This window comes from Callorhinchus milii, unplaced genomic scaffold (assembly GCF_018977255.1).
Source record: "Callorhinchus milii isolate IMCB2004 unplaced genomic scaffold, IMCB_Cmil_1.0 Scaffold31, whole genome shotgun sequence".
Taxonomy (NCBI): domain Eukaryota; kingdom Metazoa; phylum Chordata; class Chondrichthyes; order Chimaeriformes; family Callorhinchidae; genus Callorhinchus; species Callorhinchus milii.
In genome coordinates, this window is record NW_024704772.1 from 736,817 (window position 1) to 754,706 (window position 17,890).

The 17,890-nt window shown below is 53.3% G+C and overlaps 3 protein-coding genes across 6 annotated transcripts; 2 read left to right on the forward strand and 1 right to left on the reverse strand.

Annotated features, from left to right (window-relative positions):
- The first annotated feature begins 448 nt into the window (after positions 1-448).
- Positions 449-2,511, forward strand: LOC103191534 (protein FAM71B-like). The gene is made up of 4 exons (XM_007912528.2): positions 449-548; positions 912-1,077; positions 1,381-1,610; positions 2,117-2,511. Exons 1-4 carry the CDS (start codon positions 538-540, stop codon positions 2,289-2,291), a joined length of 582 nt encoding a protein of 193 aa, XP_007910719.1. The 5' UTR covers positions 449-537; the 3' UTR covers positions 2,292-2,511.
- LOC121851310 lies at positions 2,255-9,424 on the forward strand. 3 transcript variants are annotated; one of them, XM_042345169.1, is made up of 6 exons: positions 2,255-2,303; positions 5,388-5,554; positions 6,218-6,561; positions 7,245-7,548; positions 8,244-8,370; positions 8,973-9,424. In XM_042345169.1, the coding sequence occupies exons 2-6, from the start codon at positions 5,399-5,401 to the stop codon at positions 9,383-9,385; spliced, it is 1,344 nt and encodes a 447-aa protein (XP_042201103.1). In that variant the 5' UTR covers positions 2,255-2,303; positions 5,388-5,398; the 3' UTR covers positions 9,386-9,424. The 3 variants fall into 3 exon arrangements, with proteins under 3 accessions (XP_042201103.1, XP_042201102.1, XP_042201104.1); XM_042345168.1 differs by lacking the exon at positions 2,255-2,303 and adding an exon at positions 3,761-4,249; XM_042345170.1 differs by lacking the exon at positions 2,255-2,303 and having other exon boundaries at positions 5,104-5,554; positions 8,976-9,424.
- A 1,429-nt stretch (positions 9,425-10,853) lies between these two features.
- On the reverse strand, positions 10,854-17,844 carry LOC103173230 (tubby-related protein 3; the record flags this gene model as incomplete). 2 transcript variants are annotated; one of them, XM_042345015.1, is given in 14 exon segments in its annotated part: positions 10,854-11,303; positions 11,525-11,696; positions 12,057-12,155; positions 12,323-12,437; positions 12,747-12,859; positions 13,421-13,597; positions 13,972-14,126; positions 14,542-14,742; positions 15,075-15,191; positions 15,620-15,730; positions 15,983-16,090; positions 16,222-16,311; positions 17,055-17,201; positions 17,688-17,844. In XM_042345015.1, coding segments are annotated over 14 exon segments (1,896 nt in total), but the record flags the coding sequence as incomplete, so codon positions are not given.
- Positions 17,845-17,890: the final 46 nt, after the last annotated feature.

Here is a 17,890-nt window from a genome sequence, read left to right on the forward strand (position 1 = left end):
GAACACAGGGAGTGGAGGCTTCAGTGAAGGGGTTTACTGCAGAGACAGTGACAGGTTATTAGTTTTATTAATAGTATTATTATTAATATCACCTCTTCCCACGTCAGGAGTTGGTAACAGCTGGTGCTCAATGTAATGTCCCTCGTAACATCCACTCCTTTGTTCGCAAACAGACCCTCTCCCTCCCTCCCTCCCTCCCTCTGTGTCTGTCTCTGTCTCTCTCTCTCTCTGTGTCTGTCTCACATCACATTAATTTACTTATTAACTTCCATCCACTGAGCTCCTGAGGGAGTTTTTTTTTCAAATAAAAAAACAATGAGAGTTTTCATTGAAGAGAGAGAGAGGAGAGGAGAGAATTAAAATACCAACCCCCCCCCCTCACCCCACCCCACTTTTTCTTTAATGTATTTATATTATCAAAAGGGAAATATATTTTAAATGTAGAGGTCATTATTTTTAACGTCGGTTTCAAGCCAAGAGTTTGCGAGAGAGAGAGAGAGAGAGACACAGAGAGACAGAGAGACAGACTGCACAACCATGAGAAAATAGTGAGTAACTAACGTTCAATGTTGTTCCCAATCTCTGGTATTTTGGGGGTTGGGGTGGGGTGGGGGGGGGGGGTCAAAAGCTGGGAACTTTGCTCTGAATAAGGTGACTTAATGCTCTCACAATAATAATAATAATAATAATAATAATAATAATAATTAATAATCCTTGCATTCGAGGCAAGCGAGAGGACCCGGGTTCAATTCCCGACAAGAACAACTGATATTTGCTCGAGCGCCTTTCACGTCGGGAGGACGTCCAGAGTCACGGGAACGACTGTCGGGCTTCGATGCCGCGATCGGGCGCGACGTGAATCGCGACGGTTGTGAGGTTTACAGTCTTTGCTTGCGGTTTTGTTTTGGAAGCACTGAGCTGCTGTTGCTGAACTTCCCCTCCTACCTGTTCTATAACCTGCTGGAGGATATCGGGGCTCTGGCCAACGCCTACGTTGGGGAACTCCAGCACAGGCTCTTCAGCGGAGATTACCAGCTCTTCAAACACGCTCCAGTCTTCGAAAGCAACTTCATCCAGGTCTGTTCCTAACCCCCCCCTTTTCCGCGTGTGTGTGCGGGCGTGTGCGTGTGTGTGTGTGCGCGTGCGTGTAGGGGGATGGGGGGAAAGGAGAGGGGCACGAGTGTGGTTCGAAACACTCCCCATCTTTCTAGTTATTAACAACAACACGAGTAATCCTTGCATTTGGAGTCCGAACACTTTACAGTGAAATTCTGTGAAGCGGTTTGAGACGTCTGGAAGACCTGAGAAGGCGCTGCACCAAATGCCGGGAGTATTATTATTATTATTAATGTTACCATCACTTCTCACCTGTGTTTGCAGATCACTAAGAAAGGACATGTCAGTAACATCCATCACCGAGTTACAATGGTGACGATTGGGATCACCTCCACAGACCCCACGCTCTACCTCCCCGATGTTTTGCTGATCGCTAAACCCAGCGAACTGCAGATGCAGCTGCAACTCCAGATGTTCAAGAGGAAAATGATGGAGCCCTTAAATTCCAGCAACTGGGTCTCTGCTGACAACTACGCTCCCTTAGAGCTGCTCAGGTGAGGAAACTAATAATAATAATATATAATAATAATAATAATCCTTGCATTTGATATAGCGCTTTTCACGTCTTCTCGACGTCTCAAACTACCCGATTGATTCCCTGTCGATCGGTTACCAGGCAATTTCAGGTTGTATTTTACTAAATAATAATTAATAATAATGCTTGGCATTGTTACGCCGCCTCGTCTCGTCGGCGAGACGTCTCAAAGCGCTTCACAGGATACAGTTACGCCCAGCGACGTCCCCATGAACAGTCGTGGGTTGAGTGACCAAATTATTATAATTTTTTTTAGGGGGGGGGAGGTGGTTGGGGGGGGGGGGTGGGGAAGAGAGGGATTATTACCACCGGATCCGCCAATCGACTAACAAGCGGGTTCCTGCTTACTGCTGGGTACGTAGAGGCGTAATTGGTTGTTATTCGCGAGGACGTGATAAGGCACAATATTAAATGCAAGGATTATTATTATTATTATTATTATTATTTTTTGCCTCTGGTTCCCAGGCTCTTCCCTCTCAAACTGACTAAGATTTCCATCTATGACGAGAAGAAACACAGGCTGCGACTGAAGTTGGCCACACACCAGTCCTTCTACCTCCAGCTCATCGATGCCTGCCCTAAGTTTGAGGAGCGTATGTTCCAGCAGTGGGTCAAACTGCTCCATCGTATCTACACCTAGCGAGCGGAGGGTGTGTGTGTGTGTGTGTGCGCGCGGGTGTTTGTGTGTGTGTACGTCATACAGTGTCTCCAGAGGCTGGGAAACCAATACAGACAGTTATCACAAATCGTGCGCTTGACTGAATCAAGCGAGTGTCATCCCAACACATTGCCTTCCCGAATCAATGTCTCTCTTCGCTGCTGTGCACACACAGAAACACCCACACACTCACTCACACTACACACACTTACATATTCACACACGCTCACACTCACGCGCACACTCACATATTCAAACACTCACACGCGCACTCATTCACGCACACGCACACTTACTGTCAGTATGACCACTCTTTTTCATACATGGCTTTCGAAGCTCACTCTGTCCAGGACAGACATTGGAGGACCATCAAACCCAAAAATTGGATCCACTCAACAAACAAGTATTAAAAAAAGAAACTGATTTGCAACGCTGAGAATCCGCAGCTGTGAGGTCCACTGGTCAGGCTTTGGGGTCAAAACGGGTGTTGGGGTAGGGTGGGGCGAGGGGCTGAATAGTTGGGGGAACAGGCGAGTGGAGTTAGACCACGTGGGGAAGATTGGGAAAACCTCTTCCCCTAAAACTCTTGAATCAACAGGAAGAATAAGAATAAGAGTAACCCTTGTATTTGACACAGCCCCTTATCACGTCTTCGAAACGCCGCAAAGTGCTTCACAGGATACACTGCAAAGTGGAGTGACTGTGTAATCTGTGGGCAAAACGCAGCAGCCAATTGCATACACCAGCGATCCCCACAAATAGTTATGGATTGAGTGACCGCATTTTTTTTTGGGGGGGGGAGGGGGGTGGAAAATACACAGTGAATTCCCTTTACAGTATATTCTATGAAGCGGGTCGAGATGTCTCTCACACGTGATAAGGGGCTGTGTCAAATGCAAGGATTAGTACAGTTATTATTAAGATTTAAGGCCGGAATTCTGCAATTGGACAAATTCTGGTCTGGAACGACATTTATCTGACGCCCTTCGAGTAGATGAGAGTCTCGGAGAGCTCTCAACTCGATGCATTAAAGCAACAAATGTGGGTCCAGGTGGAATTTCACTCTCTCTCCCCCTCTCTCTTCTCCTCTGTCCTTTATTTAATCCCTATTCCCCCCCCTCCCACCTTCTCCCTCTGTCTTTTTTCTCTCTGGGTGAATAAAAAAAAACTATGGTTCCAAAATTACCTGCAATTGAGGAGACATCGACACACCCACCCCCTGGGACACACACACACACACACCCCCTGGGACACACCCACACCCACCCCCTGGGACACACACACACCCACCCCCTGGGACACACACACACACACAACCTGGGACACACACACACACACAACCTGGGACACACACACACAACCTGGGACACACACACACACACACCCTGGGACACACACACACCCACCCCCTGGGACACACACACACACACCCCCTGGGACACACACACACCCACCCCCTGGGACACACACACACCCTGGGACCCCCCCCTCTCCCCTAAGCCAATTACAAGGACGTGGTGGTGGAAGGTTGGAGGTGAATTAAAATAGTTAATGAGCTAAAAAAGCCATCAGATGTCTCCAAATGGATTGGAGACACTCATTCCCTCACAGGTGAAACCTTGGAGCAAAGTTGTTGGTGTGAAGTGGCCTCAGACACACAGAGCCCTCAGTCAAGCCTTGTGGGGGTTGGGTTGGGGTTGGGTTTGGGTGTTGGGTTGAGTCAGTGACTGGCGACGCTATGGGGCTTTGTGTGTGTGTGTGTGTGTGGGGTTGATGTTGAGGGGGTGACGTGACGTGTTGTCTTTGGGTGTAAAAGCTCAACAATAATGAGTTTTTTTTATTGCAAGGCGTTTTATTATAAAAAATAAGAGGAAATCTCAGCCAACGTTAGGTTACAACTCCAATATATTAAGCAAACATTGTGGAGGGAAACAGAAAGGGTGAGTCAGTGATTAAGTTGAATCTAACTTTGGATTTATTGCTTAAATACGATTTTTTTTCTCTCCTTCCCCCCCTTATTATTATTATTATCCCCCCCCCCCCCCATCACTGTGCAGAAGCATGAGTTATTGTGAAGCTGTTTGCTCCTAAACATAATAATTAATAATAATAATTTGGTCACTCAATCCGTGACTGTTTGTGGGAAATTGGCAATCAATGTTTCAGGCATAGTTGGTGCCTCTCCAATTATCAGCTGTTCTGCAATGGGGGTGTTTAATAATTATTATAATAATAATAATCCTTGCATTCGACTTAGTGTTTCATCACCCGGTCAGGATATTTCAAAGCGCTTCACAGAATATGCTGCAGAGTGCAGTGACTGTGTATTTTGTGGGCGAAACGCGGCAGCCAATTGCGCACAGCGATGTCCCCCACAAACAGCCGTGGACTGAGGAGCAAATCTTTTTTTCTGGAGGGATTATTCCCCCCGGAAAGCGATCTGCCAATCAACTGACAACCGGGTTCCTACTCCCTGTCCAGGTGTGTGTGCGCGTGTTTGTCTGTGTGGAGTAAGGAAACTTGCCTAAGGTTTCGCTCTGACCCGCCCGGGAATCGAACCCGGGTCCTCTCGCTTGTGAGGTGAGGGCTCTAACCACTGAGCTACAGGACTTCACAATTTCCCTCCTTCTCCCCTCCCCACTTGCCTGGCTGGGCTGGGCTGGCTTGGCTTGGCTGGCCTGGCCTGGCTGGGCTGGCTTGACCTGGCTTGGCTTGGTTGGCTTGGCCTGGTTGGCTTGGCTTGGTTGGCCTGGTTTGGCTTGGTTGGCTTGGCTTGGTTTGGCTTGGTTGGGCTGGCCTGGCTTGGTTGGCTTGGCTTGGCTGAGCGATGGGGCGGGTGGTGAAGGCGGTTTGACTGAGTTGGTAGGTTAAGAATTGCTAACAGTCGGTGATTGTGATGCAGTCAGTGCGGAGGTGAATGCAGCAGCAGGGAGTGAGCACATGGCTCGCCTCCCTGTAAAACATGTCTACCTCGGTGAACCCTTTCCATTGACCCCATTGCCTTTCCCCCTCTTCTGTGTGCCGGTCGGGTGCTTGGGCTTGCGTGGTGTGTGTTCACTTATGTGCCTCACACTCCAGGAACCGCCTACATGGATATCATGCGTTCCTACTTCTACCACACGCTCCTGGAGGAGGAGATTGGGGTCATGCCTGACCCGCTGGTGGGTGAGCTACAGAAACATCTCTATAATGGAGAGTACCTGCTATTTAAGCAGGCCCCCATCTTCGAGAGCGACTTCATACAGGTAAGAGACCGGCCCGAGACTCGCTCAATCGTCGTCACCCGTAATAACACCGCCGCGCCTTGCGTTTATGTCGTAATACGACAACACGTGACATTTACACGGCACCTCTCGCATCGGGAGGACGTCCCAAGGCGCTGGACAGTCAGGGATTTGGGTCCAAGTTGGGGGGGGGCCGGGCAGGCGGGCGGACGGACGGACGGACGGGGAGGGTGTGGGTGGTTGGGATCAGGAAGGGATGGAGGGCAGGGAGGGTGGTCGAAGGCGCAGTCGAAGAGCAGGGTCTTGACGTGTAAAAAAAATAATAATAATCCTTGCATTTGATATAGCGCCTCATCACGTCGTTGAGACGTCTCAAAGCGCTTCACAGGAATGTGCTGTAAAGCGCAGTGACTGTGTATTTTGTGGGTGAACGCGGCAGCCAATTGTCCCACAAACAGTCGTGGGTTGAGTGGTCTTAATGGTAAAGTTTTGCCCCGGAATACAACAGATAACTGGTTGGCAAACCTCTCCTCCCTCACAGATAATTACTGTTAATAACGATAATAATAATAATAATCCTGACATTTGATATAGCGCCGATTAAAAAAAAAAACATTCTCACAGGACATACTATATATAACCTCTAATCACAGATAACCAGTTGCTAACCCTCTCTCCTGACAGATAACCCGCACCGGTCAGGTGGTGAACATCCATCACCAGGTGACCATTGTAACCATCGGCCTGACCTGCACGGACCCTGACCTGCAGTTGCCGGACGTCATGTTGCTGGCCCGGCCCGGGGAGAGGGACGGCAAGTCCTGGAGCCCGGCCGGCCACCGCGTCTCGTCCTCCTTCAGCTCCGTGGCCCACCTCCCCCCCTCCGAGCCCTCGTCCTGGTCGGCCACCCCCTCGCTGGCCCGCTCCGAGTCCGGCACCGCCCCCCGCCCCCGGGGCTCCAACCGATCCCACCAGGGCCTGGGCCTCGTCCAGCGGCCTCTCCCCCGCGGGCACCTGGAGCTCACCAGGTGAGGGCTGCTCTGTCTCTCTCCCTCTCCGTCCGTCACTCTCTCCATCACTCTCTCTCTCGCTCCCTCTCTCTGTCACTCTCACTCTGTCACTCTCTCTCCGTCACTCTCTCTCCCCGTCACTCTCTCTCAGTCACTCTCTCTCTCTCCGTCTCTCTCCCTCTCGCCGTCACTCTCTCTCTCTCCTTCACTCTCTCTCTGCTTCACTCTCTCTCTCCCTCTCTCCGTCACTCTCTCTCTCTTTCTCTCGCTGTCTTTTGGGAGGTTCCAATGGAACAGGAGGCAGTGTTTGATGAATCGCTACGGTTACATGACCCACATCAGAAGAGGGGCTTTGGGGTGAAGACCCCCCCACCTCCCCCCCACCCCCCCATCTCGCTCGACCCATTGATTGTCTCTCATTTGCATCGCTCAGCTCTTACAGTCAAACCCGTCTGTGTGCTGAGATGGCTGTGGGTTTACACTGGGCAAAGGGGGGTGGGGGGCGTGAAAGGGTGAGAGGGGGGTGGGGGCCGTGAAGAGAGTGTGAGGGTGTGGGGGCGGTGGGGAGAAGGGGAGGAAAGAAGGTCCCAGGCGGAGGGGTTGAGGGGGGGCGGTGTGTGTGTATGTGTGGGTGGGTTGGGTGGGGGGTGCATTGTGACCACTGACCTGTCCCCTCTCTCTCTCTCTCTCGTTGCCCGCAGTTTGCTGCCCCTGAAGCTGGTGAAGATTTCCGTCCATCACAAGCAGAAGCGGAGGCTGAGGGTCAACCTGGCCAGTGGCCGCATTTTCTACCTGCAGCTGTACGTCCACCCGGACTGCGAGCAGAGGGTCTTCGACCAGTGGGTGAAGCTGGTGCACCTGCTCCAACAGGCCGGGGACGCAGACTTCTCCGAGGGCACCCTGCCCACCGACACCGAGGAGAGCCCCCACTCACTCACCTCGGGATTCGAGGGGCACCACCAGCCCAGGCTGCGCCCTCGCTCCAGGACCTCAACCCTGGCTTCGGTGAGAGACTCCGAGACTGTCACAGAGACAGACAGACAGACAGACACACAGACAGACACACACACACAGACACACACACACAGACAGACACACAGACAGACACACACGCGACTGTGTGTGTGTGTGTGGAGTAAGAAACTTGTCTAAGGTTTGGCCCTGACCTGACCCGCCCGGGAATCGTACCCAGATCCCGTGGCTTGCGAGGCGAGGGGTCTAACCCCCTGAGCCACAGGGACAGTTACTTCGGTTTATAACCACGCGTGTCTGTGTGTCTGTCTGTCTGTCTGTCTGTCTGTGCGTGTGTCTATCTGTGTGTGTGTGTGTGTCTGTCTGTGTGTGTCTGTCTGTGTGTGTCTGTCTGTCTGTGTCTGTCTGTCTGTCTGTCTGTCTGTGTGTGTGTCTGTCTGTGTCTGTCTGTGTGTCTGTCTGTCTATGTGTCTGTCTGTGTGTGTGTGTCTGTCTGTGTGTGTGTGTCTGTGTCTGTCTGTGTCTGTCTGTGTGTCTGTGTGTGTGTCTGTCTGTCTGTGTGTGTGTGTGTGTGTCTGTCTGTCTGTGTGTCTGTGTGTCTGTCTGTGTCTGTCTGTGTCTGTGTGTGTCTGTCTGTCTGTCTGTCTGTGTGTGTGTGTGTGTGTGTGTGTCTCTGTGTGTGTGTGTCTGTCTGTCTGTCTGTCTGTATGTCTGTGCGTGTGTTTCAGGAGGTGCACGAGATGGCGATGACAGACAAAGGGGCTCAGATCAAGGAGTTCTGGGGCTGGAAATACGATCAGGAGCGGAGCCGGGAGAACGCGATTCCCGAGAAGAGCGTTCCGGAGACCCGCAGCGGTGAGCGCCCGCCCCCACCTCAGGGAATACGCAGCCCCCTCGCCACCTGCCCGTGCTTTGGGGGGGGGGGGGCACACGTCTCTGGGTTTAAGCCTCCAGGTCGAGACTCGGAATCACATCCCTCCAATGCAGCGCTGGTGGTGGGGGTGGGAGGGTTGGGGGCGGTGGGGGGGCAGTGGGTAGGAGGGGGGGTGTTGTATTGTATTGTCGGAGGCTCCATCCTTCGGGTCAGACGTTAAACCTCACTCACTCCCCTCCCCGGCCGCCCGTTCAGGTGGACGGTAAAGATCTCTCCCGCGGCTCTGTTCGAAGAGGAGTTTCTCTCCCTCTCCCCCCCAACATCCCCCCCCCCCACCCCCCAAAAATAAAATCGGTGTCTGGCTCCACGGCTGTTTGTGGGGGGACGCTGCTGGGCGCGATTGCAACTGCCCCCCCCCCACAAAATACCCAGTCACTGCACCTTACAGTCTCTCCCGCAAAGCGCTTTGAGACGTCTCAACGACGTGATGTCAAATGCCAGGCTTTAAGTGTGTGTTTTCTCCCCCTCCCACCCCCACCCTCTCCCCCTCCCTCACTCCCCCCCCACCCCCCCCCACCCCCAGCAGGGACAGACATCAGCAGCGTGTCCGTGAGCTGTGGGGGCTGCCTGAAGAGAGACAAGGGCCGGAAACCGTGTACCTGTGGACGCCGCAGGAGAAAGTCCGCGCATTGCTGCACGGCTGAAGCCTGCGACTCAGCTGCTAATCTCCCCCCGGACGGGAGCCAGCGACGCGGCAAGAGCGAGGGAGGGGAGCCCGGCAAGCGAGGCGGGGGGCAGGAGAGGGGCACACCCCGAGAGGGGGCCAGGAAGAGCCAGGACAAGCGGGGCAACCGCAAACTCAACGACTGGATTCCGTCCGACGTGGTGTCCAGCGAGCAGAGGAAAGCCGAAATCCTGGAGTGGCTGAAGAAGGCGGAGGAGGAAGAGAGGAGGAACAAGGACGTGCCGGAGATGGGGAACGAAGGCACGGACTGAGAGAGATGTTGATCTCCTCCCTCACTCCCTCTCTCTCTCCCTCGCTCTCACTTCCCTCCCTCCCTCCCTCCCTCCCTTCCTCCCTCCCTCGCTCCCTCCCTCCCTCCCTCCCTCCCTCCCTCTCTCTCTCTCTCTCTCTCCCTCCCTGCCTTCCTCCCTCCCTCCCTCCCTCCCTCCCTCGCTCGCTCGCTCTCTCCCTCCCTCCCTCCCTCGCTCTCTCTCTCCCTCGCTCTCTCTCCCTCCCTCCCTCGCTCGCTCCCTCCCTCGCTCTCTCCCTCCCTCGCTCTCTCTACCCCCTCCCTCGCTCGCGCTCTCCCTCCCTCCCCCACGCAGCTCCACACCGCACATCAACACAGGACCCTAACACATGTAACTCAATACTAGTTATCAGCTTATTTCCACTCGCCTCTCTCTCCCTCCCTCCCTCCCTCTCTGTCCTATTCCCGGCGTCTCTACGACCACGGCCTTCGGGGGAAGAGAGAGGAAAAAAGAATCCCCTTCACGTGCGCAAAAATATCCCTCCTTTTCGCCCCCCTCCCCTCCCAAATAAAACAAAAGGAAATTCTTCAACCAGAAATATTGTAAAGGTAAATTTCAGGACGTAAACTGAGACGTTACCTCCTGTTTATTTAAGCTGGTTGAGGGACATGTAATATAAGATGATTTTCATTAAACGTCTGGCTCTCAGTGTTTCCCACGATATTGTTCCTGGAGTGTGTGTGTTTTTTTTTTAAGCGCGAGCCAGAGGACCCGGGATCGATGCCCGGCCGGGCGAGTCAGGGAGAAACCTTCGGCGAGTTTCCTTACTCCGCACAGACGCGCACAGATTGGCCTCTGTGTACCGGCAGTACGCAGTGTCGCTTTCCAGCGGTGAATAATCCCTCCGATACCAACAAAAAGCGGTCAATCAACCCACGGCTGTTCGTGGGGACGTCGCCGGGCGCAATTGGCTGCCGCGTGTCGCCCACAGAATACACAGTCACTACACTCTGAAGTGAATCCTGTGAAGCGCTTTGAGACGTCTCGAAGATGTGATAAGGTAGGATTATTATTATTAAGCCAGGATTCCCCCCCACCCCATTGGAGAGCCCAAACAACACCTCTCCCCCGCCCCCCCCCCAAAGGAAGAGAGAGAAACGTGTAAGGATCCCGGGGGGGGGGGGGCCTTTTTCATTCCCAACCGGAATCTTGTGACACCAACGATAGAAACAGACGGAGAACAAGACGTTGAAACAAGCAAATGTTTTAAAGTATATATTTTTTTAAAAAGTCATTCTGTCAAGTTTATTGCCCCCCCCACCCCACCACCACCTCACCCCCCCCCTCCCCCCCGCCTGGCATCCCTCCCCAAAAATCCACACATAGCGGTTTTCCAAAATAAAATAATCATCTATGGGGAGGGGGGGAAGAGAGAGGGGAGAGGAGTGGCGGGAGGAGTGGGGGGGGAAGAGGGACGAGGAATAGGGGAGTGGGGGGGAAAGGAGGAGAGTAAACTCTTGAGGGAGAGGTGAGGGGTCTCAGATCCGGTTACTATAGTTACTGTGGTTATATATCACTGATGTTCTGTGTGTTGCCGCCAGAGGCGAGTGTGAAAGTCTTGATGTAACGTGCGTTCTCTCTCTCTCTCTGTCTCTCTCTCTCTGTCTCCGCTCTCTGTCGCACTCTCTCTGTCTCCGTCTCGCTGGGCATTGCTTTGCCGTAGCGAGCGAGTGAGCGGGAGTAAGCCAGCGAGAGAGAGAGAGAGTGTGAGAGAGAGAGAGAGAGAGAGAGAGAGTGGAGTTCAGCTACTCACAGGCCAACTTGCTGTCGAAGCTGGAGAGAGCGATGGTGAAGGCCTGAAGAGCACAGATGGGGTAGTTATAGTCCATCGTGAACACGTCCTCCGCCACGCGCCCAAACTGTAGCAGCACGTAATCAGCTGCAACAACAACAACAGCAGCTCGCGGTTACACAGCTTAGTGTCTCCGAGCGCTTAACAGAGGCCGAGGGGAAGAGAGAGAGGGGAGGATACACTGTAAAGTGTGGTGACTGTGTGTTTTGTGGGCCAAACGCGGCAGCCGATTGTGCCCAGCGGCGTGTGTGTGTGTGGGGGTGGGGGTGAGGGTGCGGGTGGGGGGGGGGGGTTCGCCGGTCACTTACGATCGTCTAAGTTGATGATCTGGAAGTTTTTGACCGAGGCCTGAGTGACTCGCCCGTGAAAATTGAGGACGTAAGACTGCGTCTCCTCGTTCCACGTGGGAGCTTTGTTGTGTAAAGCCAAAATGTTCTCCATGTTCTTATTCTGCCATCGGGTCAGCAAACTCTCGTGCTCCTGAGGGGGGAAGTGGGGGTGGGGGGGAAGAGTGGGGTAAATGGGGGGTGGGGGGGGTGGAAAGGGGTGAAATCACCTTGAAATCAAATTGTTTTTTTTTCTTTTGAAAAAGCACAAAACAACTCTGCCTGGCAAAACCCACAGTCACTACACTTCACTTCACTGCAAAAGTGCTTCGAGACCTCTCGACGGGGTGATAAGTCTGTCTATCGAACGCAGGGATTATGATTATTGTGAAGTGTAAGTGTATTTGTGTGGCTGAGTGTGTATCCGAGTGCGTGTGTGTGTCAGCGAGTATTATTACTATTTATTATTATTTATTACTGTTGAGCTGCAAACTGATCCGGGCTGTGAACTCACGTTTTTGGGTCTGATGCTGATCCTCTCGTCTTCCAGTGTCATTCCCGGGATGATGACCGTCATTTTCCGAGGTCCTTTGAAGCCGAGGACATTGGTTTCCTGAAACGAGGAAATTACCGACCACATCAACGGGCTCTGTCACCCGCTCTCTCTCTCTCCCTCTCTCTCCCTCTCTCTCACTTCCTCTCTCTCCCTCTCTTTGTGTGTGTGTGTGTGTGTGTGTGTGAGATCTGCCCGTGACTGTAAGGTCCCAGAGTGGCACTTACATAGCAGATAGCGACCATCTCCTGCCTGATATTGATGCACTCGGGCACCATGGGAGTCTTGTCGGGATTCATTCCGTTGTCAAACACCGTGAACTTGGTGCCCAGCACGTTGGACCTGGGGAGAGAGGGGAGGGATAATGTTGCCAACAAAACACACAGTCACTGCACTCCGCAGAACTCCCGTGAAAACGTCTCGAAGACGTGATAAGGCGCTATATCCAATGCAAGGATCATTATTGGAGTCTTGTAGCCTCGGTAGTTAGACCACTCTCCTCGCAAGCGAGAGACCGGTCCTGCACTGTGCTCCGCCGCTGTCAAGGCTCTGGGACTCTACCCTGCGTGAGGGCGGTGGGGGGCGCTGCGTAAATGCAAGTTGTCGTTGTCGTGCTGGGGCCTGGATGGTGGGGGAAGGTCGTGGCTGTACCTGAGTTTGCCGATGAAACTGTCTCCATCTCGGGACAGGTTGGTGGGGTCGGTGGAGATCAGGTAATTGGATGTTTTGCTCTTCTTGCGTTTTCGACCGGCCATCAGGAAGATCTGAAAAGTAGCCCCATATACACACACACGCACACACACACACGTGCACATGTACACACACACGTACACACACATACACACACACACACACGTGCACATGTACACACACATACACACACACATGCACACGTACACACACCCCACCACCCCCCAAAAAAATAGGAAATGTTTGATACAATCTGTGCCGTCCGTTGCTCCTACAGAGAATTCACGCACATACAGACACACACCCCCCCCCACCCCACACACACCGACACACAGACAGACACATACCCCCCACCCCACACTCACACACGCAGACACACAGACAGACACACACCCTCCAGCCCCCATAGACACACAGACACACAGTAATGAGGTTCGCCCCAGTTATTCTCCTCTCAGACTGAGAACAGCCGAGTCCTGATTCCTGTTCCCACCAACAAACCCAAACCGGGGCAGGAGCTGCCAGTTTGGGGGAAGAGGGAGGGCAGAGATGGGCCGGGGGGGGTTGGGGTGGGTGGGTGGGGAGAGAGCGAGGGCAGAGTGTTAACCACAGAGCATTAGTAAGCGACACCCTACCTTTTTGCCGTCGTCCCTCTCCAGATGAAGGTAGTAAGTGGGGTAGATCCCCTTGTCCATTCCCTTCTTGTCTCGGGTGATGCGACACTTGATGACTGTGGCTCGTGGGGCGGGAGCAAAGGCAAAGTCCTCCAGGTTTCCCACCTGTATTGCTGGGCTGTCCCCTGTAGGGGTGGCCTGGGGAGGGGGTGGGAGTGGGGGGGGCGGGGAGACAACAACAGCAGCTTAGACTGTCTCTCTCTCTCGCGCACTCGCTCACTCAGTCTTTATTGGGAGCCTGACATCCCACAGTCCCTTCACCCCCTCTCTCCGCTTCGTACACCCTCTTACCCCCATCCTCCCTGCCCTCCACCCCTCCCGATTCCTGCCTCCCCCCCCACCCCACACCCCCCCCCCAGCTCGGGTCCAAATCCGACTGTCCAGCGCCTTGGGACGTTCTCCCGACATGAGACGCACCATGTAAATATCAGTTGTTGTTGTTGTAAAGAATGAGGAAATGGAGAGAGAGAAAGAGAGAGAGAGAGTGTGTGAGAGAGCGAGAGAGCACAGACCTTACAGGCTGTCTTGCTGGGGGCCGTGTCAGTGGGGCAGGGCTGTGTGGGGCTGGAACTCTTCACCTCCTTTTTATCCTGAGTATTATCGTCCTCATCATTCACCACCACCTCCTCCTCCTCCTCCTCTTTAGGGACCTTCTTCCCCTTTGAACCTGAGGTGAAGTGGTCAAAGGCATCAAAAGTCCCATTTATTCCTGTCTTTATTTATTTATCCTCCGCGCTTCACAGGACGTACTGTGAAGTGTTAGTGACTGTGCGTTTTGTGGGCGAAACGCGGCAGCCGATTCGACGTCCCCACAAACAGTTGTGGATTGAGTGACCACATTATTATTTTTTTTTGGGGGGGTGAGGGGGGGGGGTGATTACCCCCGGAAAGTGATCCGCCAATCGACTAACCACCGGGTTCCTCCTGACTGACGGTAACCAGAGGCGCGTGTGTGCGTGTGTGGAGTCAGGAAACGTGCCTCAGGTGCTGTCTGGCCTGGGAAACGAACCTGGCCAACCCCAGGTGAGCTACAGGACTCCCGCAAGGTGTAGTGACTGTGCGATCTTGTAAGGCGAACTCACTCTTTAACTTGGTCTTAGTCTTGCTCTTTTTCTTGGCCGCCGGGGGTCGCGAGTCAGGGGGGGGTTTGGCATCTTCTTCCTCCTCCTCCTCCTCCTCTTCCTCCTCCTCTTCCTCGTCGCTCCATCCCTCGTCTCCCGGCTCCTCTGGTTTCTTCTCCGCATCCCCCCCCTCGTCCTGCCCCTCCGCGGAGCTCTCTCTCCCTGGAATGCCAGTCAGAACAAGAATGAGTGGTTTAGGGTCTCAGCCGAAGGAAAGCGTCTCTGACAACGCCCTGCTTCCCCTCCCTCCCCTCCCCCTTTCTCCTCTCCCCCGCCCTCTCCCCTCCCCTCTCTCTCCCCCCCACCCCACCCCGCAACTGGACGATGAGCTCACAGTCCCCGATGTTGGGGGGCTTGAACCCCGAGCCTTTGAACCCACAAAGGCGAGAAGACTATCTTGAGGGATGGAGGGACGGGGGAGAGGGATGGAGAGACGGGGGGGGGTGGGGAGAGGAGGGATTCCCTCCGGATTGTCGGTGGGCGAGGACACTGACCTTTGCGGTTGTGTTTGTGTTTCTCCTCTCTCTTGGCAAGTCGGGAAGTTCTGTTGGATCTCGGACCCGGGATCACTGGTTCAGGTTCCGATGTAAAGGGTTCCAGCTCTGACAGCACTGCTTAGTGGAGACAACATGAGAGAAACGCGAGAGCGAGAGAGAGAGAGGGAGAGGGAGAGGGTGGGTGGGGTTTTGTGTGTGCGAGGCTGAGTTAGCGGAGCTGGGTGTAGGGGCGAGCGAGCATGGGAATGGGGTAATAATAATAATAATGTTCCTGGCATTTGATACAGCGCCTGATCACGTCGTCGAGACGTCTCAAAGGGCTTCACAGAATATACTGTAAAGTGTAGTGACTGTGTGTTTTGTGGGCAAAACGTGTGTGTGTGTGTGGATTAAGGAAACTTGCCCAACATTTCGCCCCGACCTGACCCGCCCAGGAATCGAACCCAGGTCCTCTCGCTTGCGAGGCGAGAGCTCTAACCAATATAGCACCTGCTTCACAAACCTCCCTCACCCGAGATGTGAAGGGAGTTTCTTTCTCTAACCTTCCTTCTTCTTTCTCCTCTTCTCTCTCTCGCCTCTGGGTTTGGGGGAAGCGCAGAGTTCCGTGTCTATCCCCTCGTCCTGGGCTTCTGTCACACTGGTGTCCATCAGCCCTGCACAGGGCACGGGAATAAATAATAATAATAATAATAATAATAATAATAATCCTGGCATTTGATACAGCGCCTTATCACGTCGTCGAGACATCTCAAAGCGCTTCACAGGATACACTGTAGAGTGAATTGACTGTATATTTTGTGGGCAAACCACGGCAGCCAATTTGTCCCACAAATAGTCGTGGATTGAGTGAGTGATTTTATTTGTGGGGATTGTCGGCGAGATCTTTATACCGCTCACACCCTCACCTTCCTTCTGCCGCTGTTTCCTCTCTCTCCTGGTTTCTCCTCTCTCTCTCCTTTTCACCGGGCTGTAAGGTTCCACTGTCACATTCTCCAGTTCTTCCACCTCCACTTCTACTGGACACAACAGGGTTTTTACAGTCAAGTGTAGTGCCTGTGTACCTCACCACCCCCCACACACACACACACACACACGCACACACCCTCTACACTGCAGTGATAGTGCTGAACATCCGTTGCCTAACCTTCTCTGCGTGGTTGGCTTTTCTCGCTTGACACTATCTCCCTCTCTCTCGCTCCCTCCTCCACCTCTCCTACGCTGATCTCCAAAGTCTCTGCAGACAACAATGTTTGGGAGAGAATAGGAAGAAGGAGATGAGATCGGCTGGTCAGAGAAACCCTACAATAGCAATAATAATAAACCTTGCATTTGATACAGCGCTTTATCGCCTCTCAAAGCGCTTCACAGGATTTATTGCGAAGTGTAGTGACTGTGAGTGAAACGCGGCAGCCAATTGCGCCCAGCGGTGTCCCCCCCCCAACACACACAGTTGTGCATTGAGTGACCACATTATTATTTTTTTTAAATGTTATTGTTGGAGGGATTATTACCCCCGAAAAAGCCATGTTCTAATCGATTAACAACCGGGTTCTTGCTGACAGCTCGGTAAACAGGGGCGTGTGCGTCTGTGTGGGTCTGTGTGTGTGAGTGTGTGTGTGTGTGTCTGTCTATGTGTGTGTGAATGAGTGTGTGTGTGTGTGTTTGTCTGTCTGTGTGAGTGTATGAGTGTGTGTGTGTGTGTTTGTCTGTCTGTGTGAGTGTGTGTGTGTGTAGTAAGGAAACTTGCCTAAGGTTCCAGGCTGCCCGGCCTGGGAATCGAACCCGGGTCCTCTCGCTTGCAAAGGCGAGCGCTATGGCCACTGAGCTACGTGGACTCCGTGAGGTTATTTAAGGCCGAAGACCTGATATGATGGAGCTGGAACTCACAGCCTTGGGACCCAGAGGTGTTGAGTACAGGCGATTGACTACAGGCGAGGGAGTACAGGTAAACAAACACCTGGGGTGCAGAGCCTGTACCTGGTTCGGTTTTCAGGCCCTTTTTCCTGTTGTTGTCAAGCGAGACTCCGCTCTCAGTTCCCTCCTGCAACTTGGTGGCATCTTCCAGTGACTTGAGGTACAGTTCAGCGCTTGGGATCTCCTCCACAGGGAGACTGCTCGACAGGTCTGTGGGGGGTGGGGGACAGCAAAGCACCGTGTTATATACTGACACCACTAGAGACTTCCTCCCCACCCCCACCCACACACACCTCCCTCTGACATACACTTACTCTTTCCTTCACTGACACACTCTCACTCTCACACACTCTCCCTTATGCTGGATCTCACACTCACTCTCTCATACTCTCTCACACTCACTCACTCTCACAGTCACTCTCTCACTCACCCAGTCACTTACTCACACAGTCATTCAGTCACTCTCTCACTCACACAGTCACTCACACAGTCAATCTCACACTCACTCACACACTCACTCACTCACACAGTCACTCACACACTCACTGGCTCTCACACACTCTTTACCCACTTTGGGTGTTTATTATCTGGGTAAGTGTTCGGGTAACGATGAGAGGTGTGTGCGTGAGGGTGTGTGTGTGAGGGTGTGTGTGGGGGGTTGTTGGGGTGGGGGGGGCTGTATGTGGGCGGTATTACCTGGGTAGCTGTTGGGGTAAAGGGGACAGGATGTGCTCAGGGGGGAGGGCTCCTCAGACTTGCGGAGTCGGCGAGGCTTCACCCTGGCATCAGGGTTGGCCTGAACCATCAGCGTCTCCTGCCGTCTGCGTCTCTGCTTCTTCTCCAGCAGGTTCCTCTGGGGGAGAGTGACAGTCAGTGAGAGAGAGAGAGAGAGAGAGAGT